General features: G+C 37.3%; 1 protein-coding gene across 3 annotated transcripts in view; it reads right to left on the bottom strand.

Annotated features, from left to right (window-relative positions):
* LOC110381185 (neurotrimin) overlaps nt 1-17,997 on the bottom strand; it is a 28,872-nt gene that overhangs the window by 2,711 nt on the left and 8,164 nt on the right. For 2 of the 3 annotated variants that reach the window (XM_064042303.1, XM_064042302.1), the window contains exons 3-12: nt 11,629-11,786; nt 6,909-6,966; nt 6,504-6,625; nt 5,905-6,046; nt 5,282-5,426; nt 4,752-4,882; nt 3,267-3,371; nt 886-1,008; nt 259-340; nt 4-56 (exon numbers count right to left, since the gene is read on the bottom strand). In XM_064042303.1, the coding sequence (XP_063898373.1) occupies nt 4-56; nt 259-340; nt 886-1,008; nt 3,267-3,371; nt 4,752-4,882; nt 5,282-5,426; nt 5,905-6,046; nt 6,504-6,625; nt 6,909-6,966; nt 11,629-11,786 (1,119 nt within the window). The other variant, XM_064042304.1, reaches the window with a different exon arrangement.

The following is a 17,997-nucleotide window of genomic DNA, read 5'->3' as shown; positions in this document are numbered from 1 at the left end:
CACCTCCAGGCTCGGTGGCAAAATGTAAAATAGATGAAGGTTTACTCCAGCCAAATCTGAAACACAAAGAATAAAAAAAAATTGAAGAAGGACGATAGACTGGGGGCACGGAAGTGCCTGAGCCAAGCCATCACATATGGAAAAAATATTTTATCTATCTTCAGAATTAGTCAAATCAGAACTAGTAAGAAAATTTAATGATTCTGTTCTTGTTATTTTATTATGTGTTTACTCTGAACTTGTTTAAGCGATTCTTACCTATTTCTAGACGTAACGATAGCTTCATACACTGTGGATGGTGTTAATCCTCTCACTGTGTAGATGGCGCTGTGGATTGGGCCTGAAAAAAATACGGATTATTTGTTTATTTGAAACAACTAGTTTGAAAAATATTTTAGGCCGAGTTACTATTTTATACGGATACAGGCAGTTTCCCACGAGACGCGGATGAAACCGAGGTAAATACAGCTAGTAATTAATTAACGTAAGTACATATATGAACCTGCGCTAGATATCGCCGGGTATCTTGGTCAAGTGTTAGCGGGAGCACGATAGTGTAGACTCAAGTTCGGGAATAATGAATTTACTACAACTCCCACCTGTAGCTTTATTTGGTGAACTTGGCTAGTGATTCAAAATGTAAATAAAACGAAACACTACTGCACATGGGTAAGAAAACAAATGCGTAGTGGGGAAACCATGTTATTTAAAAAAAAAATCTATACTAAAATCATAAAGCTGAAGAGTTAAAGTTTGATAATTTCAGGAAATACGGGTCCGATCCGAATTGAAAAATATTTCTTTGTGGCTTTTATCATAGCACTTTATCCAGGTACATGAAGTAGTATTCAGAGCAGACGGGTGAAAAATCCAGTATAATATTACCTTCACTAGAGTCTCCGGGCACGATGATCTTGCTCCACTGGTTGGCGGGCGGCTCGGTGGTGAAGGCGTCGGGCTCCGGAGACACCAGCCGCCCGTAGTATGGACGCAGCCAGAGGTTGTACTCTGCGAAATTATATTTTTGTGTGATTAACGCTTATTCCTAATAAAGTATATATCTATCGATCTATCTTTCTCTGTATGAGAAGAGGGTTGTGCTGGGTTAATAAAAACACTGATGATGATAACTTAACATAAGGCTTATTTTTCTCACTTTCAAAACAAAAAGAGAGGTACAGTCAGCGCCAAAAGTCGATGAACAGAATCAACATGACAAAACACCTGTTCACAATAAAATGCCATAAGTTATAGTCGCAACTAGGAAACAAAATGGACTGTACACCAGAAACTTACAAAAGTCGTTAAACACGAATATTTCAAAAGTATCTGTGCACTAGTATTCCTAAAGTCGCTGTACACCATCAATCCAAATGTCGCTGAACATCATTGTATCAAAAGTCACTAAACAGCAGTAAATACAAAATTAGGTTAACAAAGTGTATTTTTAATGTTGCCGTGTGTTAATCTACTTTTGACGCTTATGTTGTTCAGCTACTTTTGGGACAGTACTTGCTTGACCTTACTAATGTATGGTAACTCGTTAGCATCTATTTCAATAATTTTAATAATTATTTTGGAAATACACTCTTTTGCAAAAAAAGCGGGCACCTATGCGAAATCTTAGTTTTAAGGACTTTACGTGTATTTCAAAGGGTTTTAATGATTGTAGTATGTTTCTAGCATCAAAAGGGTTAGCCAAGCATGCGTGAGAGTGTATTCTAAATTTGAAGTTTGTACAATTGCTAAGAAATTGGTTAAAACTTGTTTTGGACTAATTGCTGGCAGAAAGTTCGTCGGTGTTTTGAAATGTTTTTGAAGGAATTTTCAGAAAACTGATAATGCAGTTTTAATTAATAATTAATGTACCTTTTTGTTAGATAAAACATTTTTGAAAAACTATGCGTATTTGATAAAATTTTCACCTGCTCTAAATGGGCTATACTGATGATTGATGGCAAACCAATTTGATCGTTTCAAGATTTTTAAAAATGTTAAAGTCTGAAAGGAGACGAGTTGTGATCGGCACTGCTTACTTTAAATTGGTTTTGTCGCAGCCCAATGTACTGATACTCCTCTAAATAGTGTTTAATTATGAAAAAGCGATATTTTAAAACACGTAGGTGTAATATCTAAACAGAAGAACGCTTTACACTAAAATACCGAAACTCTTAACATTGCCATCAATCATCAGTATAGCCCATTTAGAGCAGGTGAAAATTTTATCAAATACGCATAGTTTTTCAAAAATGTTTTATCTAACAAAAAGGTACATTAATTATTAATTAAAACTGCATTATCAGTTTTCTGAAAATTCCTTCAAAAACATTTCAAAACACCGACGAACTTTCTGCCAGCAATTAGTCCAAAACAAGTTTTAACCAATTTCTTAGCAATTGTACAAACTTCAAATTTAGAATACACTCTCACGCATGCTTGGCTAACCCTTTTGATGCTAGAAACATACTACAATCATTAAAACCCTTTGAAATACACGTAAAGTCCTTAAAACTAAGATTTCGCATAGGTGCCCGCTTTTTTTGCAAAAGAGTGTATTTCCAAAATAATTATTAAAATTATTGAAATAGATGCTAACGAGTTACCATACATTAGTAAGGTCAAGCAAGTACTGTCCCAAAAGTAGCTGAACAACATAAGCGTCAAAAGTAGATTAACACACGGCAACATTAAAAATACACTTTGTTAACCTAATTTTGTATTTACTGCTGTTTAGTGACTTTTGATACAATGATGTTCAGCGACATTTGGATTGATGGTGTACAGCGACTTTAGGAATACTAGTGCACAGATACTTTTGAAATATTCGTGTTTAACGACTTTTGTAAGTTTCTGGTGTACAGTCCATTTTGTTTCCTAGTTGCGACTATAACTTACGGCATTTTATTGTGAACAGGTGTTTTGTCATGTTGATTCTGTTCATCGACTTTTGGCGCTGACTGTACTTATTATCATTTTTGTTGTTTAAGTGTGATAATCAGGAATCATGATAGATAACAACAGTCTAATGGAAACACCGGTTATTGATGAAGTCCCAATCTATTACTATACTCTATGATGAAGTCTCATCAGAGACTATTAATTCGTCAGAAATTTATCTGACAGATAAAATTTAACTTTTGGTTTCACAGGTTAGCAATATGTGGCAGAAATTATAAGCCGCCTTCACATAGCAGATAACTAACTGACACTTTATCGGTATCCAGTAAAACCTTCCAGTCAGTCTAGATAATCGTTAGGATACTTACCAATGAGAGTGGAATAGGAGTCTACCTCCCAGATGAGAGTAAAGCTGGTAGATGTAGCTTTATTCAGTGTTGCGTCTACTTTGAATGATGCTGCGTTTGGTACACCTAGAGAAGGTCAAGACAACTTTATTACCCGACTGCAAAGAAAGGGTGTTTATGGAGGAAGTCTGAACACATGTAAAATTCATCCGATTTCTATCCAGAAAGCCACTTGTATATATGCTTTTGACAACCCTTAATCGAATTTTATGTACGGAAGCACTATTCAAGAATATGTATCTACTTATTATATTTTGCGGGGTTCCTTCTATCTGGCAGAATTTTATTTGGCCGAATTTTATTTGGCATAACACACTTGGCATAATTTTTTTTCAACGAATGTTTTTAAGGCATAAAAAATATTTAGCATAATTATTGTTTCACCGAATATTTATATGCCCGAATTTACAGTTGCATACTTTTAAGATGGCAGAATTTTATTTCGCATAATTGCTTTTGGCATAGTTAGAGTTTCGCATTATTTCGTTTCGCATAATGTATATTTTGAGAAACTATTATTTGGTATAATCTCATTTGGCGTACTATGAAGATGGAAGAATTTAATTTAGATTCAATTTATTTAGCAAATTGTCATTTATAACCTTCAATTAAAAAACATTGTATTAAAAATTGAAGCTAGTAACGAAAACGAATCGCTGCAAAACCGACACCACGTAGTCTTGTCTGCCCTACCCCTAGAGTGCAATTCAAAACCGCGTAGGCGCGGAGGGGCGAGGCGGCCTGCGAGCTGAGGCGCAGGTAGTTTTAACGCTTGCCGACGCGGCTGAGGCTGGCCGGCTCAGCCGGCCAGTAAGCCGAAGCTGCGGTGGTGAGCGTGAAAACCATCTGCGACGATAAGCTCGCATGGGACCGCCGGAGCCCCGCAGCGCCGGAGCCGTGACAGAAGCCATGCTTGCTCCATGTTGCATGCTTACTTCCATACTGCATGCCTGCTTGCATTCTGCATGCTTGAAATTCTGACTGACAACTTTCTGCTAAATGATGTTTCTACTATTTAAGTATTATGAATATGAAATTTATGCCTAAAGATGATTCTGCTTGCCAAAATTATGCGTTTTTAAACTATGCGAAATGAGTGTATGCCACACGATTTTCTGCGAAATGAAGGTTATGCCAACTGTTGGTATGCAAAATAAGATTATGCCATAAAAAGTTCTGCCATAAAGGGGGGACCCTATTTTGCGCAATAAAACTCATTTTCTTTCTTTCTTGTTTCTAGTTATTAGCGCCACCATAAAAGCTCTCCTTCTTTTAAGAAGCACACAATTTTAATTCCAAATTGCGTTTAAAATCGTATCTCAATGATTTAACCTATCTTTCCCTTTCCCCCTTTTTCCTTCCAAAGGATTTTCGAAAAAAAACTTACTGTAGGTACTACAAATTGAGGACCATCTTCTTTTTGGGGAGTCGGTTAACAAAACTCACCAGTAAGCTTGAACATCAGATCCGCCATGCCGAGCTTATTCTCCGCGCGGAAAGTGTAGTTGCCGAGATCCGACTTGCGGACGCTACGGAAGATCAGGTGATGCACGTTGTCTTGTACCATTTGTACTATTCTGAAAATGTACAGATTTTGTGTGGTTAATTATTTGAAAAATTAAGACATATCTTATTAGTTAGAGCATGGCCATTATTAAGGTACTTTGCAAGTTTTGCTTCAACAATAAGCTTTTCTTCAAATAACATTGTCATAGTTTTATCTACCATCCCTTGGTATAGTTGTCGCATAACGCGACTGGCGACTGCCGTCGAATGCCTTCCTGACCTCCTGAAACCACTTACTATGTAACATAACACCTCTTAACACACACATTCACAATTTCTGGCTTCAGACTACCTCACAGATTTACAGATGTATTTACTCATCCTTTCATAGATCAATCCTTATGGATGTCACTTGAAAAATTTCCCAAATGAACTTTAACTGATGAAAATGCATCTAGATAGTCACTCACCTATCATCAGTCTTCACAGGTCTGCCGTCTCTGTACCAGGCAGTGGTCGCATGTGGTACCGCGAACTCTAATGTGGCTGACAGTGCAGCTCGCAGTCCCACAGCTGTGTGCACGTAGGTGCGGGACGATGTCACTACGGGAGCATCTGGGAGTAAAAAAAAGATTGGATATAGGTTGTTCTAGACTTATGCTTTCCTCCCTCTGTGTAGGGCGGGAGTAAGTAAAAGTCTGAATTCACGATGATTCTTCTAGAGTTATAAGTACAGCCCCTGATAATATTTAAAGCTCAAAAATCATGGAGTTTATAGAGATTCTTACTATTGAGTTACTCTGACTGTGCACATACGCAACTTTTTATCCGGGTGCGGGAAGTAGTTCTCTTGAGGTGAGGGTGGAACCACTAGGCACAGCTAGTAAGAAATATGTATCACTAGAACGTATTTTATATGTATAACTTATGCTTTTGTATGACCTTCCTAAGAGCTTAAGCCTTATGTATTTCCCTTTAAAGTTACAACATAATATGGTTATTTCATTCTTCCACTCTTTGGTAACCAATGATAAAACTAAGCCAAACAAACTACAATCATGCAATAATTAATTAACAAAAACAAATCACCTACCTTGTATAACAACAGTGATAGTAGCTCTCGCCGGTTCTCCAACACCGTTATTAGCGATACACTCGTACACTCCCGCTAACAGTCGGTGTTCAGCCCTGAACCTGATTCTCGATCTGTGTTCTAGTAACGCCATTGGTCCACCCTGTTGGATATTTCAACGTTTATAAATGGTGGTGAATAAGTTTGGAGTTAGTAGTTTCACTTCTTTGTTTGTAAAGATTCTGTTGAAAAGCTTTTGAAAAAAAAATATGGAGAAAACACAATATTGCGAATGTTCGAGCTAAAACATTAGCATTACATTAGTATACAGTTATACACAAACAAAACATAGCTTATACTTTTCAGACTAAAAAAAACTATTTCACTCCTCGTTTGACGCGTTTAACTCTTAAATAAATTTTATCTTAATTGGTACAGCCCTTTCACAATAAATAGGAAAAAAACCTTCCGTATGTTATAATTTTACAAACAATTAAAAATTACGACGAATCACTTTTTTAAACGTTCGGCATACCAAAACTGCGCTTCGTTTGACTGGACTTGGCGGGTGACACTCCCGTGCCCCCAGACACTACAGTTAAAATATGATTGCTACTCACATTTTTCCTCCAGTCTACGATAGGGGGCGGTGTACCGGTGGTCTCACAGCCGATGTCCACGTAGTCACCTTTGCGGACTTCTAGGAAACCGTCGGCAGGAATCGTCTTGACTGTTGGGGAATCTGCAAAATAGTAAAATTCATGATGATTCAATTCAATGATGTCATTTACCTATAATATCACTTAAACTTCTCAGTTCTTCCATACCATGTAGTTCATCACCAGAGTTTCAGACCATGTAAGTGTTCGAGCACAAAGATTGTAATTTTGCGGACATTTTAGCAATTTGTAAAGCTGCTTGCTGGAGCGAGTACACCAGGAGAAACATTTGTGTGCGCCACAGGACCCCAACCCGGGCGGAATCCGCAAAGTATTACCTACAAAAATAAAATGAAAACAACTTACAAAGTACTTCTATGGAGTGTGTTTGTCTGATGGGACCCCATGGCTCAGGCCTGATGATCTGAAAACAAATTAATTATGTAAATAAAGCATATATAAGGATGAATACTACTGTAGCTTGCTTACGAGGGATAGGTATTTGACAAATAATTTGTATGGACTACCGCAAAAATTCGCTATAAGCAAATCAAATACATAGGTCATGTTATTTATTATCCAGATGCTAAAGGTGGAATTCCGAGGATAGCGGCTACGACAGCCGCGCGCGGCTTACGACAGTCGTCGGCCGCGCGCGACAATAGTCAACCTATGAAAATGTATGGCGCCGTTGCCGAGGTCCGCGACAGTCGCGCGCGGCCGACGAATTTCGTGAGCCGCGCGCGGCCGTACGCATCTCAACATGGTCTAGCGCTTAATAAAATCTATAGAATCTTAGTAAAACCAGAATTGAATTGTTTTTTTTTAGACGGCATAACTTCCTTTTGTTTTCATTACAATACAAATGCTTTTGAATCAGTATTTGGTAGTATCCTTCTTCATTTCTACTTTTTAAAGAAAGTGTCACAAAATACATAGGTACAGAAGTCAATCTACATACAAAGCGCGTTCGAGTCACGCAGACAAAGGTGTCTATGTGTGCGTGTTCACAGACGCGCTGTCTCAAAACAACTCAAAACAGTGCGAGCGCGGCTGCCGCTTTCTTGAGATAAGCGCGTCACACAAAGGTAGATAAATGTGCACGCGTTGTGATACCTACCTAACTGTAATTTGACTGTAATATTTTTAATTTTAATAACAAAAGAAAAAGTAATAATGGAGCAACAAAATTCGTATTATAATTGAACAAGTTGACGGTTGTTTTATACAACAATAAACAGTGAATTGTCGTTTTTTTAGCCTGCCGTATTACCTATAGTATGTACCTACTTATTTTCTCATATTTCGATGGTTCGTTTAATAAACGCAGTAGGTAGGTACAGTTAGGTGGGTAGGTAAGCGCCCCGGCGGCGGCCTCTGGCCCAATGCCGTAATAAGTTTTGCTAGTGTCGAGTGTCGACCCAGGCGAACCTGCCTACCTACCCTCAAAGATTATTGCTAGTAGGAGTTGATAATTTTTGTGATCATGGCGAGACTATGTTGTAAGGTAGACGAAATAAAACTCGCACATCAAGTTTTCTGTAGGTAGAAGCAAGCTTAGATCAGGGACTGTACCAACCCATTACATACAAAAATATTTTTTTCACAAGTAAAGAGTAGGGTAAGTATATATGTATGAATAACAAAATTATAAATTGCGGTTTCTGAAAAACGGTATCTCGTTCAAACGAATTTCCGTTGAAAGTGTTTATTAACCTCTTGTATGCCACATTAAATATTTTATTATTATTGGTTTATATTTCATTTTTCCTGTTTTATTCTCAACAATACATCAAATAATTAGATACGAGTACCACTACCACGTTACTTTTATGCGCATAAAACAGTTGACAACCCTAGCGCGACCGCCGAGTTTAGGCATGAAAAGTGAAGTACATACATGAGATTGACTTCTGTACCTATGTATTTTGTGAAAGTGTCGATTGGTAATCTATTTTCATTATACAGCCACAGCAGGACTTCATCCTCCTCTTCTACAAGGATATCGATAAGCACTTCGACTAGAGGGAACGGACGAACAAAATCAAGACAATGCCGCGCGCGGCTCACGAAATTCGTCGGCCGCGCGCGACTGTCGCTAGCCTCGGCAGCGGCGCCATACATTTTCATAGGTTGACTATTGTCGCGCGCGGCCGACGACTGTCGTAAGCCGCGCGCGGCTGCGTCAGCCGCGACCCACGGAATTCTGCCTTAATTCACTAATGACGGTCGAATTTTGACATTAGCCTTACAAAGTATGTAACCTTAAATTCCTATCTCTATTCGTATCAACAGTTAAATATTAAGAACGGCCGTAGATCTACCTTAAGGAAGTCACATAAGGAATACTCGTAACTGCATACTTTAAATTGTAAACTTAAATATAAGTTGAACAAACAATCTCTTACACAGATATCAAATCAAACCCAAACACAAATACTTGACCAATTAAAATCAAAATACAAACCAAAACACCATTATTCTTAATCAACATTCTTCAAGAATATCTATGTATGATGCACACATTGACAATACAACAATTTACCATGAAGCAGGGTGGTCCGTTAATTAGTCCTTTGCTAAATACCGCCCATTGAGCTAACTACTCACTTCCTTTTGCATAAGACTGTAGGGACCTGTTGTATTTTTATTATTTATGAAGATTAAGTTACTTGGAAGAAAAAGTCGTGGTGGCCTAGTGGGTAAAGGACCAACTCAAGTATGAGGGCGCGGGTTCGATCCCAGGTCAGGCAAGTACCAATGCAAGTTTTCTAAGTTTGTATGTACTTTCTAAGTATATCTTAGACACCATTGGCTGTGTTTCGGATGGCACGTTAAACTGTAGGTCCCGGCTGTCATTGAACATCTTTGGCAGTCGTTATGGGCAGTCAGAAGCCAGTAAGTCTGACACCAGTCTAACCAAGGGGTATCGGGTTGCCCGGGCAACTGGGTTGAGGAGGTCAGATAGGCAGTCGCTTCTTGTAAAGCACTGGTACTCAGCTGAATCCGGTTAGACTGGAAGCCGACCCCAACATGATTGGGAAAAGGCTCGGAGGATGATGATGAAGTTACTTGGAAGTGGGTCATGTAGTGGTGTATGCAGTTTGTCAAATTACGTCTTTTAGTTCATGCATAAATATACTAAAAAGCCAGCAGTAGTAGTAGCTTATCGCAGACCTACAATTTGACAATTTTTTTTCGTAGAATTTGTTACTACTCAAACTACCACACAGGCTTACACCAGGCAGCGGTTTCAACCGCTTTCAGTGGGAAATACTCTATGCACCTGGATAAAAAGTATATAGTAGCCTATTGCCTTCATCGACAATTGGGCTATCTAACACTGAAATAATATTTCAAATCGGATCAGTACATTATAAGAAAGCGAGCAAACAAACAAACTCTTCAGCTTTATAATATTAGTAGGCATAGATACTATGAATCATAGAGTAGTGTTATTGAACTTTTAATTGCACAGAAATTGAATTCTGCTCAATGACAACACTGAATTGGAAAATGTGTGTGTATGTATGTCACAAAATACGGGTCTCAGTAACAAAAGAGTTAGAACAAATTGATTAATTGCATAATTGGACAAGCTCGAGAGCTAAACTGAAACGGACATGGACTACTAGTGAAGGGAGTGATCGGTCTAGAATTTTATCGATATTTTTATTTATTGTATATTTATATATATTTTTTTATATTATATATTTTTATATATAAGAAGAATAGAATGGGGTAAGCTTGCCAAAATAGCTATGGTGCTAAACATTGTACATACATAGTTATCCAATTAGACAGCAAGTCTTCAAATTAAGCCCGCCTACGTACCTTGTGCAGGGCAAAATATTGTGAGTATTGATCGAACCAAAAATTCGATCAAGGTTACATACTATGAAGTTTATTAAGTTAACTGTTTTTTTTTTTTTCAGGTAAAGGTATAAAATGATTACAAGATTAAATCACACACACTGTCTAGACTGCCGGCTTTAAGCGGCCGTTTCGTAAATCAAATCTCTATGTAATGTCGGAACTAAACCTCTTATAAACTTGTAGGGCTTCGGAATAAGGTGTAAGTTTACATAGTTCACTGCACTGGCCTAAATATTTAATCTGAAAACAACACAAAAGTGTTTACATATTTTTAGGGCATTTTAAACTGTAGGTCCCGGCTGCAATTGAACATCATCTTTGGCAGTCGTTACGGGTAGTCAGAAGTTTGTCAACTGACAGGCAGTCTTACCAAGGTATTGGGTTGACCAGGTAACTCGGTTGAGGTCAGATAGGCAGACGCTCGTTTTAAAACACTGGTACTCAGTTGTAGCCGGTTAGATCGGTAGCCGACCCCAACATAGTCGGAAAAAGCTCGACACATCGATAAGATCAATAAATGAGCGCGTCGCATCACTAGCATCAAATTAAAAATAGTTAAGATCGAAGGGCGGTCGCCTTTTCATCAGTTTAAACTAATTGATATACGCAATGAAATACTTTTTGTTGTTTTTAAGTTTGCGATTAATCGGTACACTACAAAAGAGTGTTCAGTCAATTGCCTGGGGAACCTCACCATATTTTGACAAGGAATGTATTGTTATTATCTACCTACGATATATTATTTTATATGCATGTTGGTTGGGCTTCTAAAAATGCTTTTTTCAATCGGTCCAATAGCAAGTACCTAAGTACCATGGATTAGCGCGTTCAAGCAACAAAACTTGTCAGCTTTATAATAATAAATACGTACAATACTTAGATAAATAAGTAAACTTTGTTTGTTACCGATTGACACAAAAGGCATGGAGATAGATGGCACCCTGGAAAAGGAGATTGGCTATTTTTTAACCGTGTGCTAGTAGTTCCCTCAGGAAACCGGTGAAACCGCTATCAGAAGCTAGCATAGATTAGTTTTAAAAATATCTTTCAGTAATCTTACCTCACAAGTATAATCAGCAGTGTCTTCGGCTTGCAAGTCGTCAACTTGGAGACTATAGTTGGCGTGCATCCTCACTCTAGGGGGCAGGATCTCGTGAGGAGTGTGGCTGTCTCCGAGGAGTTTCTTGTCTTTATCACTGAACAATCTTACCTCACAAGTATAGTCAGCAGTGTCTTCGGCTTGCAAGTCGTCAACTTGGAGACTATAGTTGGCGTGCATCCTCACTCTAGGGGGCAGGATCTCGTGAGGAGTGTGGCTGTCTCCGAGGAGTTTCTTGTCTTTGTACCAACGGACTCGGAGCTTGCCTTCTGTAATATAAAGATTGGAATTTGAAAGAGCTTATTTCGGTTACCTACTGTATTCTTCACTACTTAAACTTCAGGATTTATTGGTGTCTGGGGAAATGTAATCCAAAAACACTAGCTTTTATGAGCCCCCTAAGTTTGTAAAGTAACTTTTTGGTCTGCCAACATGATGTCAGAGGACGTATGGGAGGATTTGAGAAAACATTGACATTATATTTTATATTGTTGAGTGATTAAACCAGCAGCTAAATCGATAAGGAGAAGAACTAAATAGAGGGAAGGTAAGTGAATATGATAAATATTGGGCGGGCATTGTAAAATGGAAAATCAATTGCAAAGCTAGCGCAAGAAATTAGTCCGATCCTCTGTAAACCAATAATCATTATCACTACGAATATTCTAAAATGCTAGAAGGCAGCTAGAGTTGCTGACTAAACTACTGAAACGATTTTAATGAAAGGTTCAGATATGTATAGGTAGCATAGAGCCCGAGAAATTACATGTACTAATTTTTATTCCGTTGCGGCCAATAGCTCCCTCCGCACGTGAGTAAACCCCACAAACCAGCTAATACCACATAATACCAACTATAACTGCATTTAATTCATCTCCAAAGGACCCGACATTGAAGATTGGAAATCCTGTAAGGAATGGAGTACAATGGCTTAAGTTGAAGGGGCCACGTCAATAGGCAGACAATTGGCCCACAAAGATGTGATCTACGCAGCTTCTTCCTGTATGATGTTAACAGGCAAGGAGATGGACTTGGAGTGGTGAAAGGTGGATAAGGTAGTTCTAGAAGTAAATGGATTTTTAGCTGACTTCCCAAAAAGTCTATCTTTGTTGGGGTGATGATATTTTTGATGGTAACACGATTACAAAAGGTTTTTATTTTGGTCAAAAAGTAAGCATTGCCATCCAACGTGGTAATGCTGCCAGCCTCTAGGGTACACTCCCGGTGGGCGATGAGGAGTTTTCGATTTTTTTTTTAATATCTAAAGTAAATGTACATAATATATATTATAGTAAATGTTAAGTACATGTTTAGTATGTAATTATATTGAAAGTAAAATAACAAAAGATCTATAGGTATGTTAGTTCTGTGTTATATTCCAATCAAAACTGGTGTGTGTTTACATCGAAGAAGGTAGCTAAGGGACAAAATGCTTTTGTTAAATAATTAAGGAGTGAACAATAAATTGGCCAAACAATGCGCGGCACTACTCAAAGCAGTGTTACGAAATATTAATTGCTTACGATTAATGACCGCGTTTTTTACCATCGCAAGGAGGGTTCTGCAATAGCAGACATCGGTAAAGAAGTACATTATGTTCCCATCTTTCTCAAAAACTAATAATCCATCAACGCGGCAACGCATAATAAAATAATTTGGTTGATTTTACAATTTAAATATTGTGGCAACAAAATACCACGACTTATTATTTCTTTATATACCTAATAGATTTTCATATGATAATCTTTTTTTTTATTATTTACTAAATTATTATTTTTTATATAAATAAACCATTAATTTATTGACTATTGACAGAAAATTTGGTAATTTAGACAGTTATTAATTCCTCCACATTTTATTTACTTACATAAAACACAATTACACAAATACCATATCCATTCTATCACGTAGCTCGTTACATGATCTAATCTTCCTACTCCCGACGTGAGGAACACAAAACTACATCGCTTTTGTGACCAAATGATTTATCGATACACATGGGGGCACATTTGTACTATTCAATCTCTTATTAAAGTTAGGAATACCGGTTATGGAATAATGAGATTTGTATTAGTAAGCTTTGGTGAAGATTGTTTTAATGGGGAGCGGGAATTTGAAATGAAAGCCATTGGTATTCAGAAACTATTTAGCCGATCCGGTTAGACTGGAAGCCGATCCCAACATATTTGGGTAAAGGCTAGGCAGATGATGAAACTGTATAGCTTAAATTGAGCATTTGGAACCAGGAATGGTCATCTCAGGCACTTTGCACATGAATGGCTTACGTACACTTTTAAATTACACCTTTCAAAAAGTGAGTAATTGACTTTGAAAGCCGCATTGGGGTTTCTATAAACAGGTTAGCCTAAATTGAATATTTCGAACCAGGAATGGCATTTTTGTAATCTTAGGCACCTTAAACGAGAATCAACTACATATTTGTATTATTTAATGGGATGGTTGTTAAAAATTCTCTAAAAATTTGATAGTTCCCTCAACTACAGTTATTCCGTGTATAGACCGCCTTAATATCATGATGGATATGACGGATGAGTTTAGGCCATTGCTCTGGTCGCAATGTCGCATACAATTTGTGTGTTCCTTTATAAGATGAGCTAGAGCAATAGTAGTAGGTATGTAGACATCATTGTATTTTACTTCTGTTAACTTTAAAACGATATCTAAATGGGGGACTACTGAAGTGGTAGGAACCTCGACGACCTGACATAAGTAAATATCCGCTTTCCTTCTGTGCGTTGATTTCAATTTTACGTGTAAAATAATTTAAAGTCATTGTGTGCCCATAGAAACATAGTTAGGAAAAAGGCTCGGATGATGATGATGGGTGCCCATAACAAGTTATTTTTGACATACCTGTTATGTACCTACTTATATGTAACTTCTATTAAGCCAGATTTCAATAACCTCTATTTTTTTAGTGATAGGACTGAGCTTCTTGTATGGGGCTGATGTCAAAATTCAATTAATTCAAAACATCACATAGATAGCTTATTAACCAATTAAACCGGACATACGGCTCTTCTAAAACGAGGAACTGCGGCAGATTACAAAACAGCCGAAACTCGTGTAGCAATTGGCGGTGAGCGCGCAAACAATACAGTTAACTAGTGGGTCGCGTCAATAAGATGATGTTCAGATCACCCACGAGGTAGGAAGCTGGGAAGAATTGATATAAGGATGTAGGTATCTCCCAGTAAGGAAATATATAAAGTAGAAAATAAGTAAATAAAACGAAAGTGTTATACAAATCGAGTTAAGAATCCCGTGGAAAATTCATTTGGTAGGACAAAAATGGCTCGTAGGTACATCTTCCGTTTATAATGCGGAGGGTATCCCAAAAGTCCCGTTTTAGTGCAGGCACGGGGCTGCGGAATTGTTCGAAAGAGTTACCGCGGCTCTGGTACACAGATGGCTCAAGAAGGAACATGGTGGGGATAAGTCAGCAACAGTTTGGCACTCCTTCACGTTGCACCCATAGCGGGAGGGGTCATTTGATGATATCACCGAAAGGAAAATAAATTAATTCTCTGTTCCGTGATGATTTCCCAATATAAAAAAAAACCGGCCAAGTGCGAGTCGGACTCGTGCACGAAGGATTCCGTAAATTACAGTTAAATCAACCTATCTCAAAAACTATAAGAGATACTTTGATCAAACCAAAAATCGTTGAAAGAGTTAATTAGCATGCATCACCTCTATTTTTTTTAGAATTTTATACCCCGTAGTTATAAAAATAGAGGGGGGGGGACATACTTTTTACGACTTTGAGAGCTGATATCTCAAAAACCGTTCACTTTAAGAAAAATGTTTTTTAGAAAACTTTATATCATTTTAAAAGACCTTTCCATTGATACCCCACACGGGTATGTACATCGAAAAAAAAAATTTCATCCCTCAGTTACATGTATGGGGGGCCCCACCCCCAATTCTTTTTTTTACTATTTAGTGTCATATTTTTGTAGCGGTTCATACAACACATATTCCCATCAAATTTCATCACTGTAGTACTTATAGTTTCCGAGTAAATCGGCTGTGACAGACGGACAGACGGACAGACGGACAGACGGACATGACGAAACTATAAGGGTTCCGTTTTTGCCATTTTGGCTACGGAACCCTAAAAACTGAGTGCCAAATGCTCGTGGGACTAGCGCATTACCTAAGGGTTTCCATATCGTTATCTAAGAGAAGAGCAACTAAATAATGTTTATTGAGAAGCCCTATATAGATTCATGGTTCATGATTCAGTGACATGTGACAGCCAAGTCTTAGTAATAGAGTCCCGTTTTAGCCTTTGGGTATGAAGTCTAAAAAGTCAGTTATGTCATCTGCCTAGCCTATGTATAAAATACACATTACGTATTGCAACATTGCACTTGAAAACGAGCATTATACGCAATATAATACAGTCAGACATTAGTGCTCACCATGATGTCATAATGCCATGAACCGTATGCGCTCGCGCATGTTTCAAATACTTTTCTTATTTCGTCTCTTTACGTTACTAATTGAGATAAAAATGTGTGTTTACAACGTCCGTTCTGCACATATGTGAATGTTTTAGTTTTTGATGGCCTCATGAGATGAACCGACTTCCAAAAAAAGAGGTTTTTATTTGTTGCTGTTTTTCGCAAAAACAACACGGAAGACGATTATCTTCAATTATAATAAAAAATACAAATAATATTTTCATATGGGGACAGAAAATAGAACATCGGTAGGTATACCTATCTACTTGTGTTCGATTTATTTTTAAATTGCATTCAGACAAATTGATTATATTTTTTTTAAATCTTCAGTATTCTAACACAATAAATAGGTGTGTATACCTACGCAAGCTGTTATAAACAACATTTAAAATTAAAGCAATCCAATCAAAATCCCAAACTTATGTAGACTATGTTACACAACTAACAAGCTTTGATTACAAAAATTAAGTCCATAGCGTGTTTGTTTATATTACACTTACAGTTTAAAGTGAATTATAAATCATTATAACAATAGTGTGTAATAAGGCTTAGCTATAATCTATGGGAGCAATTTGTTATAGTTTATAATGAAATGTGGGCTGTACATATTGTTGGTTCTGTTAGGATTTGTTCACCTGGGCTATTTTTTTGTATACTTAATATAGATATAGAATTATAAATACGAAATTAACTCTGTCTGTCTGTTGTCACGCTTTCGCGCCAATACCTATTACTGAAGCGATTTAAAAGAAAGGTCAATACCTATAAAGTCTAAAGTACTGGTAGGTACTTGAGAAACTTTTCATTTTTTTAACTTTAGGATGATTTTTAAGATTAGATAATATCATCTTGTCTATAACTAGCCTCACGAACTCAAATAGGTAAAAACTTAATCATCCATTTAATAGTATAGGTAGTTCCGTGGTCTACGCTTATCGAAAAGTTAAATACATTTTTAAGTGTTATAATAACATAATTATTTGTTTATATGGTGTAGGTATCTTTGCTTTAAATAACTTAATTTTACGTTTAAATAAATTGGTGTACAAAATTGGCAATCGGACCGTGGGAAGTTGTAAACATATGGCCCGAGAATGCTGGAATAACGTTATTAAGTACCAATTTAATTTGATGTTTTTTGCCAGAAGATATACCTATACCTACTTAACTATTTAAGATGGTTTGGGTACGTAGTAACAGAAAATTAGTTAGCTAGCTGTAAAATCGAGGATCTGTTACTCAGTGGCGGCGTAGCATCGGGTGGCACCCGGGGCGTACTACCTATTGAGCACCCCACAACCCTCCAAAAAAAAACGACAAAATATAATCACGGGCTAAAATTGTAAATTAAAGTACTTAAAAATAGTGTAGAAATCATTCATGGTGCTTTTTGCTAGGTTTAACATAAAGAAACCGGAGACAGATCACTGCAAACTTATAAAGCCCTAGCGAAGCGGTCCCGTGTCATTTGAGTTTTGAGACTTAAAATAACTCAAACATGTTTCTAAAAAACCAGTGTCCAGTGAAAAAGCCGCGAGCGCAGCAAGCGCGAAATTTTTGAATTTTAGAACAGTAAAGTTCCTTAAAGAGTTTAAAAGAAACAGGCGTAAAGTGGAAAAGCCGCGAGCGGAGAGAGCGCGAAAGGAGATTGGGCAAGAATGTATGAAGTCTGGTCCAAATGTCCACCACGAACGAGACCTATATAATTAAATAGTCCACTTAATTTAGAGTAACTTTTACTAAGAAAGTAAAAAAAAAAACAATGCCAAAAAAAAGTTATAGCCAAAAATGTAATCTTAATTTCTATAGTTTTTGTATGTTATCATTAAAAAATTTTATTTTATTCCTCTTCCATTTCCGCACTTTATCTAAAACTAAGATGAGTAAGACACATTTGCATATAAACAGCCCATATTTTTACCCGATGGATGTAAGAATCACTAACCAATTGAGGCGCCAGAAGTGCTTGAATATACTCAGCGGTTCCTGG

Source organism: Helicoverpa armigera, chromosome 28 (assembly GCF_030705265.1).
Source record: "Helicoverpa armigera isolate CAAS_96S chromosome 28, ASM3070526v1, whole genome shotgun sequence".
In the NCBI taxonomy this organism is placed as follows: domain Eukaryota; kingdom Metazoa; phylum Arthropoda; class Insecta; order Lepidoptera; family Noctuidae; genus Helicoverpa; species Helicoverpa armigera.
The sequence above is the reverse complement of the archived record's forward strand: the minus strand, read 5'-3'. Positions and strand labels throughout refer to the sequence as shown.